Source organism: Eriocheir sinensis, chromosome 40, assembly GCF_024679095.1.
Source record: "Eriocheir sinensis breed Jianghai 21 chromosome 40, ASM2467909v1, whole genome shotgun sequence".
NCBI classification, from domain to species: Eukaryota; Metazoa; Arthropoda; class Malacostraca; order Decapoda; family Varunidae; genus Eriocheir; species Eriocheir sinensis.
Window position 1 is genome coordinate 6,451,020 of NC_066548.1, and position 17,364 is coordinate 6,468,383.

At 44.6% G+C, this 17,364-nt stretch overlaps 1 protein-coding gene and 1 long non-coding RNA gene across 4 annotated transcripts in view; one reads left to right on the top strand and one right to left on the bottom strand.

Moving 5' to 3' along the window:
- Positions 1 to 17,364, top strand: part of LOC127009270 (uncharacterized) — a 65,768-nt gene that overhangs the window by 33,893 nt on the left and 14,511 nt on the right. The gene's annotated exons all lie outside the window — the stretch shown is intronic.
- LOC127009269 (insulin receptor-like) overlaps positions 1,649 to 17,364 on the bottom strand; it is a 23,270-nt gene continuing 7,554 nt past the window's right edge. For all 3 annotated transcript variants that reach the window (XM_050882168.1, XM_050882166.1, XM_050882167.1), the window contains exons 5-29: positions 16,306 to 16,428; positions 16,035 to 16,140; positions 14,554 to 14,690; positions 13,978 to 14,089; positions 13,584 to 13,697; positions 13,253 to 13,400; positions 12,843 to 13,051; positions 12,449 to 12,626; positions 11,904 to 12,073; positions 11,222 to 11,419; positions 10,805 to 10,973; positions 10,481 to 10,657; positions 9,676 to 9,755; positions 9,500 to 9,582; positions 8,784 to 8,862; positions 7,877 to 8,106; positions 7,251 to 7,400; positions 6,279 to 6,414; positions 5,814 to 6,042; positions 5,506 to 5,641; positions 4,787 to 4,958; positions 4,390 to 4,526; positions 4,107 to 4,289; positions 3,280 to 3,498; positions 1,649 to 2,910 (exon numbers count right to left, since the gene is read on the bottom strand). In XM_050882168.1, coding sequence (XP_050738125.1) covers positions 2,764 to 2,910; positions 3,280 to 3,498; positions 4,107 to 4,289; positions 4,390 to 4,526; positions 4,787 to 4,958; positions 5,506 to 5,641; positions 5,814 to 6,042; positions 6,279 to 6,414; positions 7,251 to 7,400; positions 7,877 to 8,106; positions 8,784 to 8,862; positions 9,500 to 9,582; positions 9,676 to 9,755; positions 10,481 to 10,657; positions 10,805 to 10,973; positions 11,222 to 11,419; positions 11,904 to 12,073; positions 12,449 to 12,626; positions 12,843 to 13,051; positions 13,253 to 13,400; positions 13,584 to 13,697; positions 13,978 to 14,089; positions 14,554 to 14,690; positions 16,035 to 16,140; positions 16,306 to 16,428 — 3,822 coding nt within the window. In that variant the 3' untranslated portion in view covers positions 1,649 to 2,763. The remainder of the gene's footprint in view (positions 2,911 to 3,279; positions 3,499 to 4,106; positions 4,290 to 4,389; positions 4,527 to 4,786; positions 4,959 to 5,505; positions 5,642 to 5,813; positions 6,043 to 6,278; positions 6,415 to 7,250; positions 7,401 to 7,876; positions 8,107 to 8,783; positions 8,863 to 9,499; positions 9,583 to 9,675; positions 9,756 to 10,480; positions 10,658 to 10,804; positions 10,974 to 11,221; positions 11,420 to 11,903; positions 12,074 to 12,448; positions 12,627 to 12,842; positions 13,052 to 13,252; positions 13,401 to 13,583; positions 13,698 to 13,977; positions 14,090 to 14,553; positions 14,691 to 16,034; positions 16,141 to 16,305; positions 16,429 to 17,364) is intronic.

The window sequence follows — 17,364 nt, forward strand, 5'->3', positions numbered from 1 at the left end:
TGTGTGTGTGTGTGTGAGAGAGAGAGAGAGAGAGAGAGAGAGAGAGAGAGAGAGAGAGAGAGAGAGAGAGAGAGAGAGAGAGAGAGAGAGAGAGAGAGAGAGAGAGACCTCAGCATTTACTGTAGTCTTCCATCAAGCATCGTTTACTTGGCAGTGCGTCAGAAAATTGTACGTGTTATGCGGTAACTCAACAAATTTAAAGGATATAGACATTAGGTGCTTATAAGTTTTTTTCACCTTTTGTTGATATGTTTTCTCAGTGTATGAAGCAGCTCTTCTATTCTTCATGTGCAACAGTCAAACGTGCGAGATAAATGAAAAAAAAATCAGAACAGCATAAATCAAACAAGTTCTAAATCAGGTTAAGGCAGCCTTGTTTTACTTTATAGGAGTTAGCCAATACTTGTGCAAGGATAAGTTACATGCGATTATAAAGAGAATCTCATAACTATGATTACCATATAGGCTATAATGTTCTAAAGCCAGTTATGAGACACACACACACACACACACACACACACAGAGAGAGAGAGAGAGAGAGAGAGAGAGAGAGAGAGAGAGAGAGAGAGAGAGAGATCGCTTATTACCTCGATTGAATCTGAACTTGAATAGTACATATGAAATTGTCTTATTAGGTATATGTATACAGATAAGTAAAACAAACTCATTTCTGCACTGTGCTTAGTCGTGAAGACAGACTAATTTGCAACATTCATTACCAGAAATAATTTGTTGGCTTCAAGAGATGCAAATGACTATGCCGCCAGTAATGTGGAGGAGGTTGTTTGAGTCGCGGAGGAACTCGGCGCCAGAGTGTGCAGGCAGTAGTCAGAGTGGCCAGGACCGTGGTGGCGAGATTTACCTGCTGATATTTGAAGCCGCAGTGTATCAGTGGATGACGTAAACAAAACATTGAAAGGAGTGAGTGCGAGTAAAGTAGATGATCTAACTAAAGACTTAATAAAAATGCAGATGATTTCCTATTTAATAAGTTAGCTGAAATGCATAGACAGTTGCATATTCTTCCTGCATTTCAGCCAGATTTTTTTCTTTTTCGGCAGAACTTCTGGCAGTGACTATATCACCACATTAAATATTTTGTTAAAGTCGTCGGAATAACTAAAGATGTGAATGTGGAAGTTTATTAATAGTGTAACATGCCAATGTGAATGATTTGGTAATCCAGAATTGTTGGATGAAGCATTCTTGAAAAGGTCACAGAAAACTGTTTGAGTTCACCCTCTCGGGAAACATTTATTACTTTGCCCAAAAGTCAAAACTTACATTCCTATTGCACATACTTGTTTGAGTGAAGGCATACAGTGATGCATTTGTTGCCTGCATCAGGTGTCAAAGTTTCGTTGCAGCAAAACTAAGGCAATCAGTTGATTCCACCTCAGACAAGTTTCACATGAGAGATTTTTTTCAGTTGTCCAAAGTTGTAAATAGTCGTGCCATTTTACGAAAGTTCAGCAAACACAAACGGCAACGGAAGGAAGTTTTTAATCTTAAACCAGATATGTATTTCTATAATAAGCAAGCACAGACACCATTCAATAAATAAAAATCCTATTCTACAAAACGCTAACCTCCATGATTGTTGGTTGGATTGTATTGGATGCACTGGAGTGAAGTGTTTTCCCTCAAGTTGTTAAAATGTTTGTCTTCCTTTTTAGAAGTATGTGACCTGACAAAGAAGAAAATGTTAGCTATGTGTACCACTCAAGGCATCAAATAGTATTTGATTTGCCATCATTATATAGCACCATATGACTATGGTAGTTGCGGTGGTGTGATGGAACACCCCAGCCAATCAATCAATTGCCATCATTAACATGTTTAGCGCCTCTGTGGTTAAGTGGTTAGTATGCCTAGCTACGAGTCAGCGGCCTTGGGTTCGAATCCCGGTCTTGACAGTCGATGCGAATCCCACCCAGCTATTGGTTCCTCTTTTCGGGCTTTTTTCTCATGTGCTGCCCATGGCGCCGGTAGGCTCTCTTGAGGGGACGGTGGATTGCCCCAGCTCGTTTGCGGCGCGGGCGAATTTTATCTTAAGTAGCTGTCGTGAGATATGACTTGCTTGGTCCGAAATAGCTAAAGTATGGGTTGATTGAAGAGCTGTACAGCATGTGGGTAATCTTCCGCCACTCGGCGATGGTTGAAAACTGACAGCATCTTGCGGTAGGACTTACATCCGGGTCCTCGGGATCACCATGTCCGCACGCTGACCACTCGACCTCCACCTGGTCGATAAATGGGTACCTGGGAAACCTGGGAAACTGTGGTAACTCATGTTGCACTTGTCCTGTGTCGCAGGGTAAAGGGTTCTCACCTATCACAGATTCAAGGACCAATGGGACGGAAATGAGCATTGAGGCCACACGCAGTTATAGCGTATGCCTCCAACTTTACCTTTTTCATATAATAGCTTACTTTTTAGACGAGACCCTACCAGGCACTGAAGAGAAATACCGATGTGCGATCAAGCGACATTCTCCACCCTTCTCAGGCACAGTCTAGCGTGACCCTTACACCTCGTTGAAAAGCATGTACCACTTGAAAATACTCATGCACATACTTCAGAAGATAATGCTTACAGACAATAATTCACAGCACCAACCACAATGTTAACTTATTCTATAATGGGAAAGCTTTAACATGGTTATGCATATTGTCTGCATCGGCTGACTCGACCTATGATGAGTAGCGTAGGAAGAACAACTCTTGCCGCAGCCAGTTTAAGGTAGCAATGAGTGGGGACAGTTAGGTCTCCGCTAGGCAAGGTGTGCGGAAGAGCAGCGTCCTGTTGGTGGCGTCATTGGCTGGAATAAGGCGACCCACCTGGCCGGTGAGACAGGACAGCGGGGTACACGATGACCTCTCAGGAGGCTCCGCAGGGGTGAGGCAGACCTGTCAAGAGTGCTTCGTTAGATTCGTTATATTTCCCTAAACGACTCCGTATAAGTTCTCTTTCATTTTTAATTCTTTGGTTATTACAACGAACTGGCTCTGAACCTGGAAGATGACGTATATGATTATCAATAGACGAAATATCATAAAGAAAATTCATTGGGACACCTTTTAATAACAAAAACATCTGCGCACATAGAGACAAAAGACCAGTGACTGGAAATTGTTATAGTAGCTGTGATATTGTATGATTTAGTGAGCGAACATTTTGAAAAGAACCGGTCCATCTAAAAGACATAGTTATACCATCACAACAAGTACTTTCTTGGGGTTACAAATCATATAAGTAAAACGGGAGGAGCATTTTACCAGGTCGTCGTCCACGGCAATGTCATCCTCGTTGCTTTGGCTGTCAAAGTCTTCTCTGCTGAAATGAATATCCTGCTCGCGGGAGGAGGACGAACAAGAATGCTCAGCCTCCACGTCTTCCTGACTTGACCCGCTGGCGTTGAAGCCTTCGTCGATATCGTTAGGGTTCTCAGAGTCACAAGAACTGGAACTGTAGAAGGACACCCCCTGGAAGTACTCCTGAAGGGCGGCGTCTTGTTATATTTCTCTCTCTCTCTCTCTCTCTCTCTCTCTCTCTCTCTCTCTCTCTCTCTCTCTCTCTCTCTCTCTCTCTCTCTCTCTCTCTCTCTCTCTCTCTCTCTCTCTCTCTCTCTCTCTCTCTCTCTCTCTCTCTCTCTCTCTCTCTCTCTCTCTCTCTCTCTCTCTCTCTCTCTCTCTCTCTCTCTCATCACTATCTATATATCTATAAATCTTCTAATAATTATATAAAAACAGAAAATCGGTGAAGGAAACTGAACAATCCTTATATTTGACTAGTTCTGTGAGCTCTATTAATTGCCGAGTTTTAAGCCATTTGCTATTTACTTAGTCTTCATACTTATCAGACTCATTCCAGCTGTTTAAAGACATTACATTTTGTTTTGTTTTTCCACTGTCTTTTATTATCTCATAATCTGCTTTTAGTTTCCCATTCCTTTCTCTTTTCAATAGCCCACCTTTATTTTTATTATTATACAAATGTGTGTGCATTAAGATGGTATACCTCATTTGCTACACAACTTTTCATCCCACGATGACTATTTTGTCTCCAACATTTTTCACTTGGTACGCTCGTAAAGAGGTCTCACCTGATATCTCTCTGGGGTCTGTGGAAGGAGGCGTTTCACAATGCGTTTGAAGGTTGGTCGTTTCTTGGGGCAGAAGTCCCAGCACTCCTTCATGATGTGATGAAGTATTTTTGGGCCATCTTCGGGAGGGCTCAGCGTCTTCTGAGACAGGACGTAGTCGATCACTTCCTTGTTGTTGAAGTCCTGGATAACAACATTGGTAAAAGACAGGCCAAGACGAGGTATAATTTTATCTACGTGTTGTCAACAGCTATAGATGTTGCCTCTACATCTAGGTTAGTACCTCATATGGTTTAAGACCGCCTGTGGCAAGTTCCCACAGCAGCACGCCGTAGCTCCACACATCAGACTTTGCAGAGTAGCGGTAAACCTTCAGGGACTCCGGAGCCATCCACCGCACTGGCAGGTCTCCCTTTCTCTCTGGAGGGCGAGGACCAAATGTGAAACTCGTGAAGAGAGTACAGGGAACCAAACATTGCTATCACGGCTGGAATGGTTATTGCACACGTAATTGTGTGCGTGTGTGTGTGTGTGTGTGTGTGTGTGTGTGTGTGTACGCGTTGAGAGAGAGAGAGAGAGAGAGAGAGCAGGAGGTTGGGGGAGTGGCAGGGCGTGGGCGTGGGAGGGAAGAAGCAAGGGAGACAGTTAATATGCATGCTCCTCCCTGCCTTGGTACTGACTCTGAATGTAGTACTCCTTCGTGACGTGTCTGGCCAGCCCAAAGTCCCCTATCTTGAGCGTGAGTCCTTTGTCCAGCATGCAGTTGCGCGCCGCCAGGTCGCGATGCACCAGCTTTTTGGACCCCAAGTAAGCCATCCCGTCCGCCGCCTCCACCGCCATTTGTCTCATTTTCTGGCAACATTTAGATTACAGAAGCTGAAAATTTTTATTACATGGGAAATTATATGACGAAAAATACTTTTTTTGCGACACCCATTATGTCGTGTTCGTTTGTACATAGTGATAGCAAAGCACGAATATGTTGAAGCTGAAAGGCTAAACTTCATATAATTAAAGGTAAACATGCGTGGGGGCATACGCTAGCTGCGCGTGGAATCGGTGCTCATCGTCGTATTGACCCTTGTGCCTGTGGTGGCTAAGACACCGGGACACAGGGCCAGTGTGACATCCGGGTTACCACTGTGTACCCTCCCCAGGTTTCCCCAGGTGCCTATTTATCGACCAGCCAAAAAGGGAGGATAAACTGCTAGGAGAGCTGCACGCAGACTTCCCGGGCCGGGATTCGAACCCGGGCCCTGGGATCCGCAGCCAGGCACGCTAACGAGTTTACTTCGGAGGTTTACATCAAAACTCATATTTTGTAAGATCTATCAAAATACAAGTTCATTTATCCTGATGGTTATCCGTTGGTGTCCACAATGAGTACCACTTGACTCACCTCGTCAGAGAGCGGTGCCGCGTTCATGAGGAAGCTCTTGAGGTCGCCGTTGTCCATCAGCTCCATCACAACGTATAAGGGCTCGTAGCTGTTAACGATGCCGATCAGACGCACCACGAAGTTTGATTGTATACCTCTGTCAAAAATATTTTTATTATAAAAACGCAAAATATGAAACCAGATAGAATAAAAAATAATAATAATAGAATTATATCCATACCGCTGCTGCTGCATATATAGTATCATTATACATTACAGTGTTTATATTAATTATACGGAGGAGTAAAATGCTGATCGCGGTTATTTACTTCATGGCGACGACCTCCTCCAGGAACCGCCTCTTGTACCGAATCGTTGCATTGATGTGGGTCTTCACCGCCACCAACTGCTCCTTCCCTGAGGACAGCGTCAGCTTGCCTCGGTACACCTTGCCAAAATTTCCTTTGCCCAGCTCACAATCGAGGTCAACCTTCAAAGCGTCTCTGTCAATGATGGAACTCTTCTCCAGGAGGGGCAGGAATTGTCGCAGCAGCAGCTCTGATGACAGCCGTGAAGACATCAGTGATATCACTGATATAATCTTTGATTAATGTGTAATGCGTTTTATCACATATTTGTTTTGCGAAAACTGAGCAAATATATTACTGGAAACTGACATTTTGAAATTGTCCCTCTCTTATGATACTCGTACAGGATGCCTAAAGACATCTTGCAGGCAATTTTTAAGCAAAAAATGCTCCCCGCTACACCCCTCCCCGCCCCACCCCTTTCACCTCCATAGCCTCTGGTGTGGGTGGTCTCCGCCGCTATCCGCCGCCGCTTCAGCCACAAGGCCACCTCCATGATGCAAATTCCCAGCATCGCAATACACAGAAACGGGATGAAAACAATCCAGTAGATATTGTCTTCCTGCCGAAAACAAAAAGTTGTTCATGAAAAACCGAGTTAAATGGAGGACTTTCTAAGTGAAATTTGGTAGAGGGCAGCACTGTACCCATGCAGTCCCCCACCGTGGAGACGAAAATGTTATAACTCTCGCGGTTCTCTAGAAGTGCTGTAAGGAAAATAATCTAATATTTCACTCAAATAACTCAAATAACGTTGTATGAAAATATAGCACAGAAGAAAGCATTGCTCACCTTGCTTTGACTGAAACACAGACAGACTGTATAAAATGGTCTATTTTTTGTTTGTGTGATTGCATTCGGTATTAACGAGCGGAGCTTAACCTCGTTAAAACAACTCAGTATCGTATATGGGAATGTCTCTGGGTTACAAAGTACCAACGTTTATTCTAAATATTTTCTCGCCAAAAGACGAAGCTCACACCGTCGATACACAACTCAACTTTCACTTTCCCTTAACTCACTTTCATTTGAAGTCATATATCACAGATTTTTTTTATTTTTTTATTCACCTTTGCATCATATTTATGTATAGAGAGCAAGCAGATTTTGAAAGTGTCAGGTTTGAAGCAGAATGGCTTTGTTTGCAAGAACTAAAGCAAGGTGAGAAGTGCTTTTTACTTTGTTATATTTTCATATGACGTTAGAGTTATTTGAATTAAATATCATACTTCTTTGCCCTCACAGACCTCTTATAGAAGCCAATGGGAGGTGTTGCATTTCCGTCTCCTCTACACCGAGAGACCGAATGACACAGTGCTGTCCCATGCTTACATGGAGTATGAAAAGTTCTTCATTCTATTATCAGATCAGAAACTACATTTAAAACAAGGAACTGACTTGAACTGGGTCATTAAAGGTGGTTAAGGGTCCATCTCCGTTTCGAGTGCGAAGTTTAATCTTCAAGGAAAAGTTGCGAAGCTTCATCCCCTTCAGCAAAAGTGTGTAGTCGTTGCGGCGAGCATCGTCCTCCAACACACATTGCTTTTTCTGTAAGGTTTTGCAAGGTGAAGGAGTGATGCAGAGTAGAGTCATCGGCGTAAGACCAGGACGGCCCCACATGACAGCACCCCCCCCCCCTCAACCCCCTGACGGCTCCACACATATCATGACGGCCCTCCTTGACGGCCTCCCCTGGGTAGTGCGGGAGCATCAGGGAGGGATATCATAGTCAGGGGCCGTCCTGACCTGACACCAAACAACTTACAAGGACACTCCCATTACTCATATAGTTAGAACAGTAAGCTCTATGTAAGTCCACAAAAAATCACACACACACACACACACACACACACACACACACACACACACACACACACACACACACACACACACACACACACACACACACACACACAAAGTTAGGGTTTGTTTCCTTCGCATGTTATGTGCATCCCGAGGTTCCGGGTAAACTGAGGTATAATACCATTATTTTTTGTACTAATCTGTCTTTATATGCGACCCACCTCCAGTCCGCCTTCCCATTGATATCGGATGATGTAGGCCAGGGAGTCACCTCTGGGGACCGGCGGCGGCCCCCAGCTGACGAGCAGTGTGGTGCCCAGTGACGTGGCAGCCTTTGGGGGCAGGGAGTGCCTTGGGTTGCTGTTGTTGGGCGTCACTGTCGCCGGCAGCTGATTTGTTTCATTTTCGTTCACTTCTTTCACCTTCAAATTTTGTATCCTGTACACAGACACTGGGAAAAAAAATACAGTGGCGGAAACCCTTTGTTTTCAAGGTTTGCGTTCCGAACATCATATAAATAAATTATATATACATAAAAGATGAAAAAAGTCGCCTGGTCGGTCTGTAGGGCCACACCAGCAATGCGCGCGTGTTGGTTTCCCAAGTCTCGTCCCCCTCACCAGACACACACACAACATAAAAAGGTAAGACTAAATATCAATCAAGAGTGATGTCAATAGATGCAGCTCACAGCACAGAATTATTGACGCTTGGAATGTATTACAGGAAAAAAACTAAGTGCAGAGAAGAGTTTACAAATTAAAAGAATGGCTGGAAGAATGTAGATACGGAGACAGGACACAACGAGCACAGGTGACCCTCTACACCACCACTACGTACACACACACACACACACACACACACACACACACACACACACACACACACACACACACACACACACACATTCACTCACTCACTCACTCATACACACACACACACACACACACACACACACACACACACACACACACACACACACACACACACACACACACACACACACACACACACACACACACACACACACACACACACACACACACACACACACACACACACACACACACACACACACACACACACACACACACACACACACACACACACACACACACACACACTCACTATTAGCTGACGTTGTCACTTCCAGGACGGACCAGTCGCCGCAGTTCCTCCCCTCGTGATGGCACGGCCTCACCCACACCTGTCAGACACACAGGTGTCCGAGCCTTTCCAGTGAAGTCTATTTCTAAGTTGCATTCATGTCAAAATAAGCATTTGAGTCTCACTCAGAGCATTATGGCAGTGCAAAAACAAGCAAGTAACTGAATGCTGTAGTGAATAACCTTTATAGGAGCTAGGCATCTTAGTTGATTAGAGTATGAGTTCTGGAGCTGAAAGTTGTCATGTGAAAGGAAGATATCTTAATAAGTTAAAAACTAGGTTACAGGTTGTCAGAAAATGAGCAATAATTGGTCGGAAAAATAAAATCAGCTGCACATGCTTCACAGTTTATGATTGAGAGATGAAACACTCAATTGAATGGCGAAGAGGCTCTGCAAAGGACCTGCCACTGGGATGATGCACCTGACAGCACTGCAGCAGGAGTAGGGGACAGCTGCTGATGCGTCCCAGTTTTCTGATAACATTTTGATTTTACGAGAGAGAGAGAGAGAGAGAGAGAGAGAGAGAGAGAGAGAGAGAGAGAGAGAGAGAGAGAGAGAGAGAGAGAGACCAACATACATACAGACGCACATACATACAGACAAACAGATTAATATAGATGGATAGACGTGCTCAGACAGACAGACAGACAGCTCCGGGGCGGGACGAGTACTCACCCTGTAGGTCGTGAGGTGCCGCAGCCCCGTGAGCGTGACGCGGGTGGCGGAGGTCGTCACGGTCTTCTTGTCACACTCCTCAGCTGTCGAGGCGAAGTTTTTACTTTAACACATGACACATAAAGGATTTTTTTTTCTTCATCGGTTAAGCATCAACCTGTTAAAAAGCGACTCACTTGTTCCCTCCGAAGTAGTTTCATTGACTTCCTTGCATACCTCATTCTCGTCTTCGGAATCCATTGTTTTCACTGCCAGTCTGCATGGAAGAAAATAAGCGTTTTATATGACCTCTTCAAGACGCCGCAAAGATTGCTTACTATACCATAGCCATTTTGAGTGATTAATGCATGCGCACGATATACCCGGTGTAGTTGTTAGCATGCCAAGCTAAGAATCCGCGGACTCGGGTTCGATCCCGCCCAGAGCACTGGGCGCCTAGATTACCCAATTGTGTCTCCTAACCTTTCTGGTTGGTCGATAAATGAGTACCTGTGGAAAACTGGGGAAGGTAAATTGTGATTAACTCGAGCCCTGTGTTCTGGGATAACTGGTTCTAGCCCACCAGAGGCTCTGGAGCTGAGGTGATGGAAAACGGGGTCAACGCAACTCACAACAATAACGTGTGTACCCAACTTTATCTCTACGTGATGCTCTCAACTAGAAGCCGCCAATTTGGTAGAAATCACACCAGCCCCATCCTGGCGCCCCAGCCCCTGTCTGTCCCGCCACGCTCCGCCTCCCCCCATCATGAGACATGCAACAGACAGACAGATACACAAGAATGACAAACAAACAAACAGACATATATAAAGATATAGAATTCTTCGTCCTTAAAAGGTAAAATGTTCTATGTTTTGATTTTCCTTTTTCGAAAAGTTTTCACCTTCTCAATTGAAAACAATGTTTCTCTGATTCGTGGCAGGTAAAAATGTTTGATATGATCCTGTCAATTTCACTTTTCAAGATATTAAACTGGGTGACCTGCTGTGTGTTCCTGTCGGGGGAATGGACACGCTCCTAAGCCGTCGCCGCCTGGTGTGTTTTTCTCCTAGGTCAGCAGCAGCTGCTGGGCCGAGGGGCGTGGCGGTGGTGGGGGCGGTAGATGCACTAGAGGTGGCCGGTGTTGTAGTTGATCCATTGCCATCATCAACAATGACTCTTTTGAGGAGGAGAAACAGTTTTGTAGAGTCCAAAAAATCTCTGACTGAACAGTTGACAATAACAAAGTTAAATAAATCACTATTATATGTGTTATGTCCAAACTAATACTGCATTCAAATCGTCATAAAAAGTAAACTACCATACCTTTTACAAAGCACACTTTGCCATACATAATTTTCGAAGTTAATATCCAGTTGTCGGTCAAACATTCTGTCCTCCATGGAGCGGCTGGCGGAGTTGGAGCAGTTACAGCAACGTGTTTCCACGTCCTCTTCCTCCCCGCCGGCTGGCTCAATGTGTGAGGCCTCCCGGTCTGTTGACAGGCAGCAAGCGGGTTATGTAAGATAACTGTTAGTGCCAAAATACTAGACTAAACTTTCTTGTTGCCAGCTCACTGTGTTTGGCATCTAGCCAACTAGTAACATAACACTGCAAAATTAAGAACGTTTAGTAATTACAGAGTGAAATAAATCAGGATTGTTAATTTGCACCGAACATTCAAGTCCCTCTCGTCCCTATTAATTAATTCATCTGTCAAGTGGCGAGCCGAGCAACACTCACGCTGCTCGTACTTAACGTCGTCACACACGTCGTCACGGTCCCTGTATCGTGAGCCCGGGGAGGTGTGCTTCAGCCGGGCATACTTAATCTCGTAAATGTTAAGGGGACCATTTGCCACCCCAGGAAGCAGCCACAACACGTTCAAGGTGGAGGAGTTCTTCTGCGGCTCCACCCTCAGATTGCGAACTGGGGAAGGATCTGCAAAATGGAAGAATTCAAAACAGCGTATACAGTTACTCCATCTGTCATCTCACTAATTAATAGGCTCTAGTATCATAAGCATTTGTAGGTGTGATGCGTATCAGCAGAGCCCCTCTTCATCTCTGACCATGCCGGGTTGGGGGGTTCTAAAAGGGGACAAAAAGAAACCGTGTCATTTTATGCCTCAAAAACTCAGTTTCTTCACTTGATAATTCGACTCAGCGTTCCAGATATCTATCCATCTCCTGTTCTTCGATAACACACAGCTGTTCCTTTCGTTTACACACAACATTCTTGGAGTACAGTCAACTCGAAATCTTAGCTGGAAACTTCATATCTCGTCTCTTGTTCAATCAGCTTCCTCAAGGTTAGGTAGTGTCTTTCGTGTCCACCTGATCTTTTCTTCCTCACGGATGCTAACCACACACCAGGGCCCTGCAGAGGAGGAAGGAGAGCGGGGCAAAAAAGAAAAATAACTTACTGCTGACCGTTGTTCTTATGTAGTTGATGGAGGAGCGACTGGCGTTTTTTATACTGTCGGTGTAATAGACGTCGACGTAGACAGCATATTGCGTGTATGGTTTCAGTTTGTCCAGTATAACTTTATAGGTTTTGTTCCTCTCGTACTTTCTAAACTCTCTCTCCCACACCCTGAGGACGAAACAGGAAACATATTACGTGTAGGCAACAGCGAGCAGTGTGAGGTTAGTTACAGGCGCCAATCCATCCCCATCATTGGTAACGAGGAGTTTTCAACTATGGCACCGCTCCCGCATTGATCGTGGGGCTGTGTATAAGAGGTACAGACATACAGTTAGAGAGGTGTCTTGATACATCCCTCTTAAAAGCGTTCTTATCCTAGGAAGGAGGAAACACAAACAAAGGTTGTTTCAGAGTTTATCAGCGAAAAGAGGGAAAGAAAGATGCTGCTTAACTCTTCATTACAGGGACTTTTACAGCATAATGATAGACATATATAGATAGAAAGACAGATGGACGGTGACATACTCGCGATCATCTACTTACACGTTGTCGTTGCAGGCGTCGCGGCCTTGATAAAGTGTGACATCCTGGGGAGCCTCCCTGTAGTACAAGTAGTAGCCGATGACGAAGCGATCATCCTTGCCGTAGAATTGGTATTTCCAGGACACGTTAAGTCTCCTTTCAGCTGGAGACACGCGCACCTCCAGGTTTTCCTTGTAGCCTGAAAACCCAAGTGTATGAGGGAGCTTGAAGAGATTAACAGGATGGTGAGGTGACTACGTGAGGCAACTGCGGCTCGACTGTGATAGCTCATTGATATATGATACATGGACCTGTGACTGTATTTCTCCCCAAAATAATCCATTTCCAGCTGCCTGCGGAAACTACATGTCCGAATTTAACATCTCCCAACACACGTAGTGAACTGTATACGTACATGGCCCCGTGTCCTCTGCGGGCGACATATGGACATCCTCGTCTGGGTTCTTTCCCCCCTTGATGGCCAGCTCACGGATCAGCTCCTTGCACAGGCTCGGGTTATGTTGGAAGAAGAGCTTTCCCTTGGTGATGCTGAGGCTGCGGTTGTCGTGGTTCAAATCCCACAGTTCCTGCAGCTTCTCGTTGTCCAGCACGTACAGGGCGTACCTGAACGGTGCCAAGGACGACCAATATTGTTATTTCCAGTGAAAATGTGGAAAATATAAATTTGAACCATGGGAAACTTATCTCATGACTATATAAAGAATTACACTATTTCGTCGCGAGTTGAAGGCAATAATGTAGGTACTGGTTATGGGACAAAAAAATAATTGTGTACGAAAAACAAAGCTCCCTGCCGATGCTTACCGGCCGTGCACCAGCTCCTCGCCACCGATCACCTTCAAGCTGCTGAGGAAGTTCAAGGAAAACAGAGTGTCGGAGCTGTACACCTTCAGGTAACCTGTCACCAGTTCCAGCTGTCCCAGGCTGTCCTCCAGCTGCTGCATCAAGTTTCCTGCCAGATATTAGAAAACATTTTGATGATACACATTACGTGCATGCCTCAACAACCACTCGTCTTACTATACTTGAGTATTTCAGAAGTAGAGACAACAGGAAGGTCAAAAGGTGGAGAAGAAAAAGGAATTAACAGGAAGTGGAAGGTGTAGAGAGAATGAGAAGGTCAGGTAACACTCACGACCTCCCGACACCATGATCTCCAAGTTTCCCTCCAACCACCGGCAGTTCCTCAGCTTACGGCCCAGGTTTGCTGTGGTGACCTTCGTCCCATGGCACTTCCCGTAGCAGTTGTCTGGAGGGGGCGAGATTCTTTGTATCATGAGATCGGTACGAGTTGTATTCATATACGGAACTCTGAAGACTACGGTATGCTGGCATGTTTGGTTCAGTATGAAGTTAACAAAGCTGAATAGTGGTGCATATTAAAAAAAATCAGGTTGGCAGTATGGTGCACATCACCGTCGTAAATGTTCAAGGATATGTTGATTCGATGCTAAGAGAGAAAAATAAAGCAGAAAAGTCACTCAGATAGGAAAAGGAGAAAGTTCAAAGTGCCAAGTAATGGTACATACCGTTACAACGAACACAAAACACTTGTTCAACTCCGTCGCTCCCCATCTCTGTTTTCCGCGTCCACGGCTCCGTGGCACACTCGTCCTCTCGGATGCATCGGTACCCCAGGTGCTGCACAGTCCATCACACACACCCAAAAAAGTATATAAATTCGAAATGTAACACGTTAGTTCATACTAAGTAGATGCGTTATGATGTAGAGACAGTACGGTGTGTTTGTGTGTCCGTGTTTGGGGAGGTGGGAGGGAGTCGGTGGAGGGAGTGTAAATATTTAACGAGAAGCCCAGATGTAATAATAAACGAGAAAAAGTCAGTGTTGTGAAGGAAGCTGAAACATCTATATTTTGCAAGAATATATTGTCAGCGGCAAAAGGGCAAAAGGTGAGTGTATGAGACTTGTTTACGTGTCCTAAGATGTATGGGCAGCATGATGAAGTGTAAAAGTTAATCTCCACAATCGTTTCCACAAGCAAGTGATGTATTGACGTTGTGTTATGCAAGTCGTTTGAACGGTGTGGCGAAAGGCATAAGTATATTGCAATTTATCTAAAGGACGATCACACTGGCGGACTCACATGGACTTTGTTAGTGAGGGACGCCGAGCAGTCTGGGACGCAGGTGTCGCCGTCGAGGTAGTTTCTGCAGGCCACACAAGCTTGGGGATCATGGGGGGCGTAGCACCCTCCCGCGCACTCCGAGTGGCACTGGGGACCTGGAGGAGGAAGGAGACTGGTTACGGTATCAAGTAGAGAATGGGTGTGTTCGCTAATTTGTGCGTACCTTTCCTTTTTCTACCCATATCAGGATTAGGGAAATTAATCCGAAGCGTGTCAAAGTAAAGATTGATAGCTGTTCTTTAGTTTGACAGTAATTCATCTTTATATTTCATCTTAATCCTGCAGCGGAAAACAGGACAAGGTCGACAGTGGCCGCGTCAAGAATCTCATGCGAAACTTTGATCTTTCTCTTAATGAATGTCTTCGTCAATCTATGAGGAAACGTTTGATCTTTCTCTCAATGAATGTCTTCGTCAATCTATGAGGAAACGTTTGATCTTTCTCTCAATGAATGTCTTCGTCAATCTATGAGGAAACGTTTGATCTTTCTCTCAGTGAATGTCTTCGTCAATCTATGAGGAAACGTTTGATCTTTCTCTCAATGAATGTCTTCGTCAATCTATGAGGAAACGTTTGATCTTTCTCTCAATGAATGTCTTCGTCAATCTATGAGGAAACGTTTGATCTTTCTCTTAATGAATGTCTTCGTCAATCTATGAGGAAACGTTTGATCTTTCTCTTAATGAATGTCTTCGTCAATCTATGAGGAAACGTTTGATCTTTCTCTCAATGAATGTCTTCGTCAATCTATGAGGAAACGTTTGATCTTTCTCTCAATGAATGTCTTCGTCAATCTATGAGGAAACGTTTGATCTTTCTCTCAATGAATGTCTTCGTCAATCTATGAGGAAACGTTTGATCTTTCTCTCAATGAATGTCTTCGTCAATCTATGAGGAAACGTTTGATCTTTCTCTCAATGAATGTCTTCGTCAATCTATGAGGAAACGTTTGATCTTTCTCTCAATGAATGTCTTCGTCAATCTATGAGGAAACGTTTGATCTTTCTCTCAATGAATGTCTTCGTCAATCTATGAGGAAACGTTACTGTAATGCATTGATTCAGTATAGTTTTATTGCATTGAAAAAAATCAAAGGGAAATCGTACTTATCAGATACAGCAAACAACAAACACCTAAATTATCATGTGTTCCTAAGGCTTCACGGGATTTCTATCAAAGTTCTTCAGCGCCGAATCAAATGTAAAAACTTGTTACATCAGTTTGCATCGTATTTACACAACATGCCTTGAGAAATGGTCTGCTGTACATGATGAAGTATAAAAGATAAAAAAAAATATATTATGAAAAGCAGAAAGTTCGTGTGTGTGTGTGTGTGTGTGTGTGTGTGTGTGTGTGTGTGTGTGTGTGTGTGTGTGTGTGTGTGTGTGTGTGTGTGTGTGTGTGTGTTTTCTTTCTTTTTTATGCACGTGTTTACTGACCTTGGTAGCACCCCCCGTAGGTCGTACAGTGGGTGTGGAGAGGCGAGGTGACGTTATCACAATTCTTCTGCTCCTCACACATCGGGTAGAAACACACGCCGTAGTCCTGCGGATAATGTGTTCAAACGAAAAAACAAAAACAAAAGTGTCTATCGTAGGTCTGCGATTCTTTTTAGCGAAAAGCCTGAAAAAAACATGTCTGCTGGGAAAAGGATGCACACACAACATGACAAGTTTGCCGACAAGTTTAGTACGGAACGCAGATACTGACCTGGATCACGTTGAGACTCGGGGAGAGTGACAGCAGTTCCCATCGGTGGGGAGGACCTCGGCAAAGGTTCTTCTCCACCCTCACCGCCCCGGCCAGCACGTGGGTCAGGTTCCACAGATTTACCTGCCAGCCGTAACGAAGCTCGATTAGAAATTCAGAGGCATTGGTATTTGTTTTTCCTATGTTCATTTTAACAGCATTTTAACATTTTAACTGTGACTACCTGTAAACTATGCTTTTTTTAATTCATATCTTCTTTTTTTTAACGTGTGTGTGTGTGTGTGTTTGTGTGTGTGTGTGTGTGTGTGTGTGTGTGTGTGCGCGCGCGACTTTCTTTAGTCGATATTTGTAGTAACTGATTTAAATTTCGGCCAGTTCTGCACCTCAAGGACGTGTGCAGTGAGCGGTGAAGGAAAATGCCGCCACTAAGCGTCGCGCCAGACACTGGTCAATAGATTCACGGCTGCATCAGGGCGAGTGGCGGCGGCCTGAAGGCCATAACAAAGCGGCGCCGCGAGGGCGAGTCAGACCTTCAGGATCAAAGTGTAATGCCGATGAGTGGCTGGCTTGGCAAATAACTGCTTTATGTGGGGAATTCACGTCATGGCACTAAACAGTGAACACCTGCCGTGCAAGGCTGCGGGACGTGAAAGACCTGCGGCTGCCGCTCCAGGGGCGTGGAGGACAGCTTTAATGGGCCGCACGTCTAATGCGAGAATTTGACATTTCTCTCAATGAATGTGTCCGTGTTTCTATGAGGAAGCGTTACTGCAATGCTTGGATTCAGTGTTATTCCATTCCCTTGAAAAACAAGGGAAATCGAACTTATGAAGTTAAAGCGAAGTATGAAGTGTGAGATATCTGATCACCATCATTATCCCCATTTTGAAAACTTTTAGTCACAAGTTTAAATACCATCTCCTGAAAGGGGCTGCAACACCCTTCACACACCATCAACAAAGCCCATGTTCTCACAATCTGCCAGCGGCCAACCACCAGCCCTCCCACACAGGCTTGCACGGACTTACCGAACTAATAGATAAACCGTTATAACCTCAT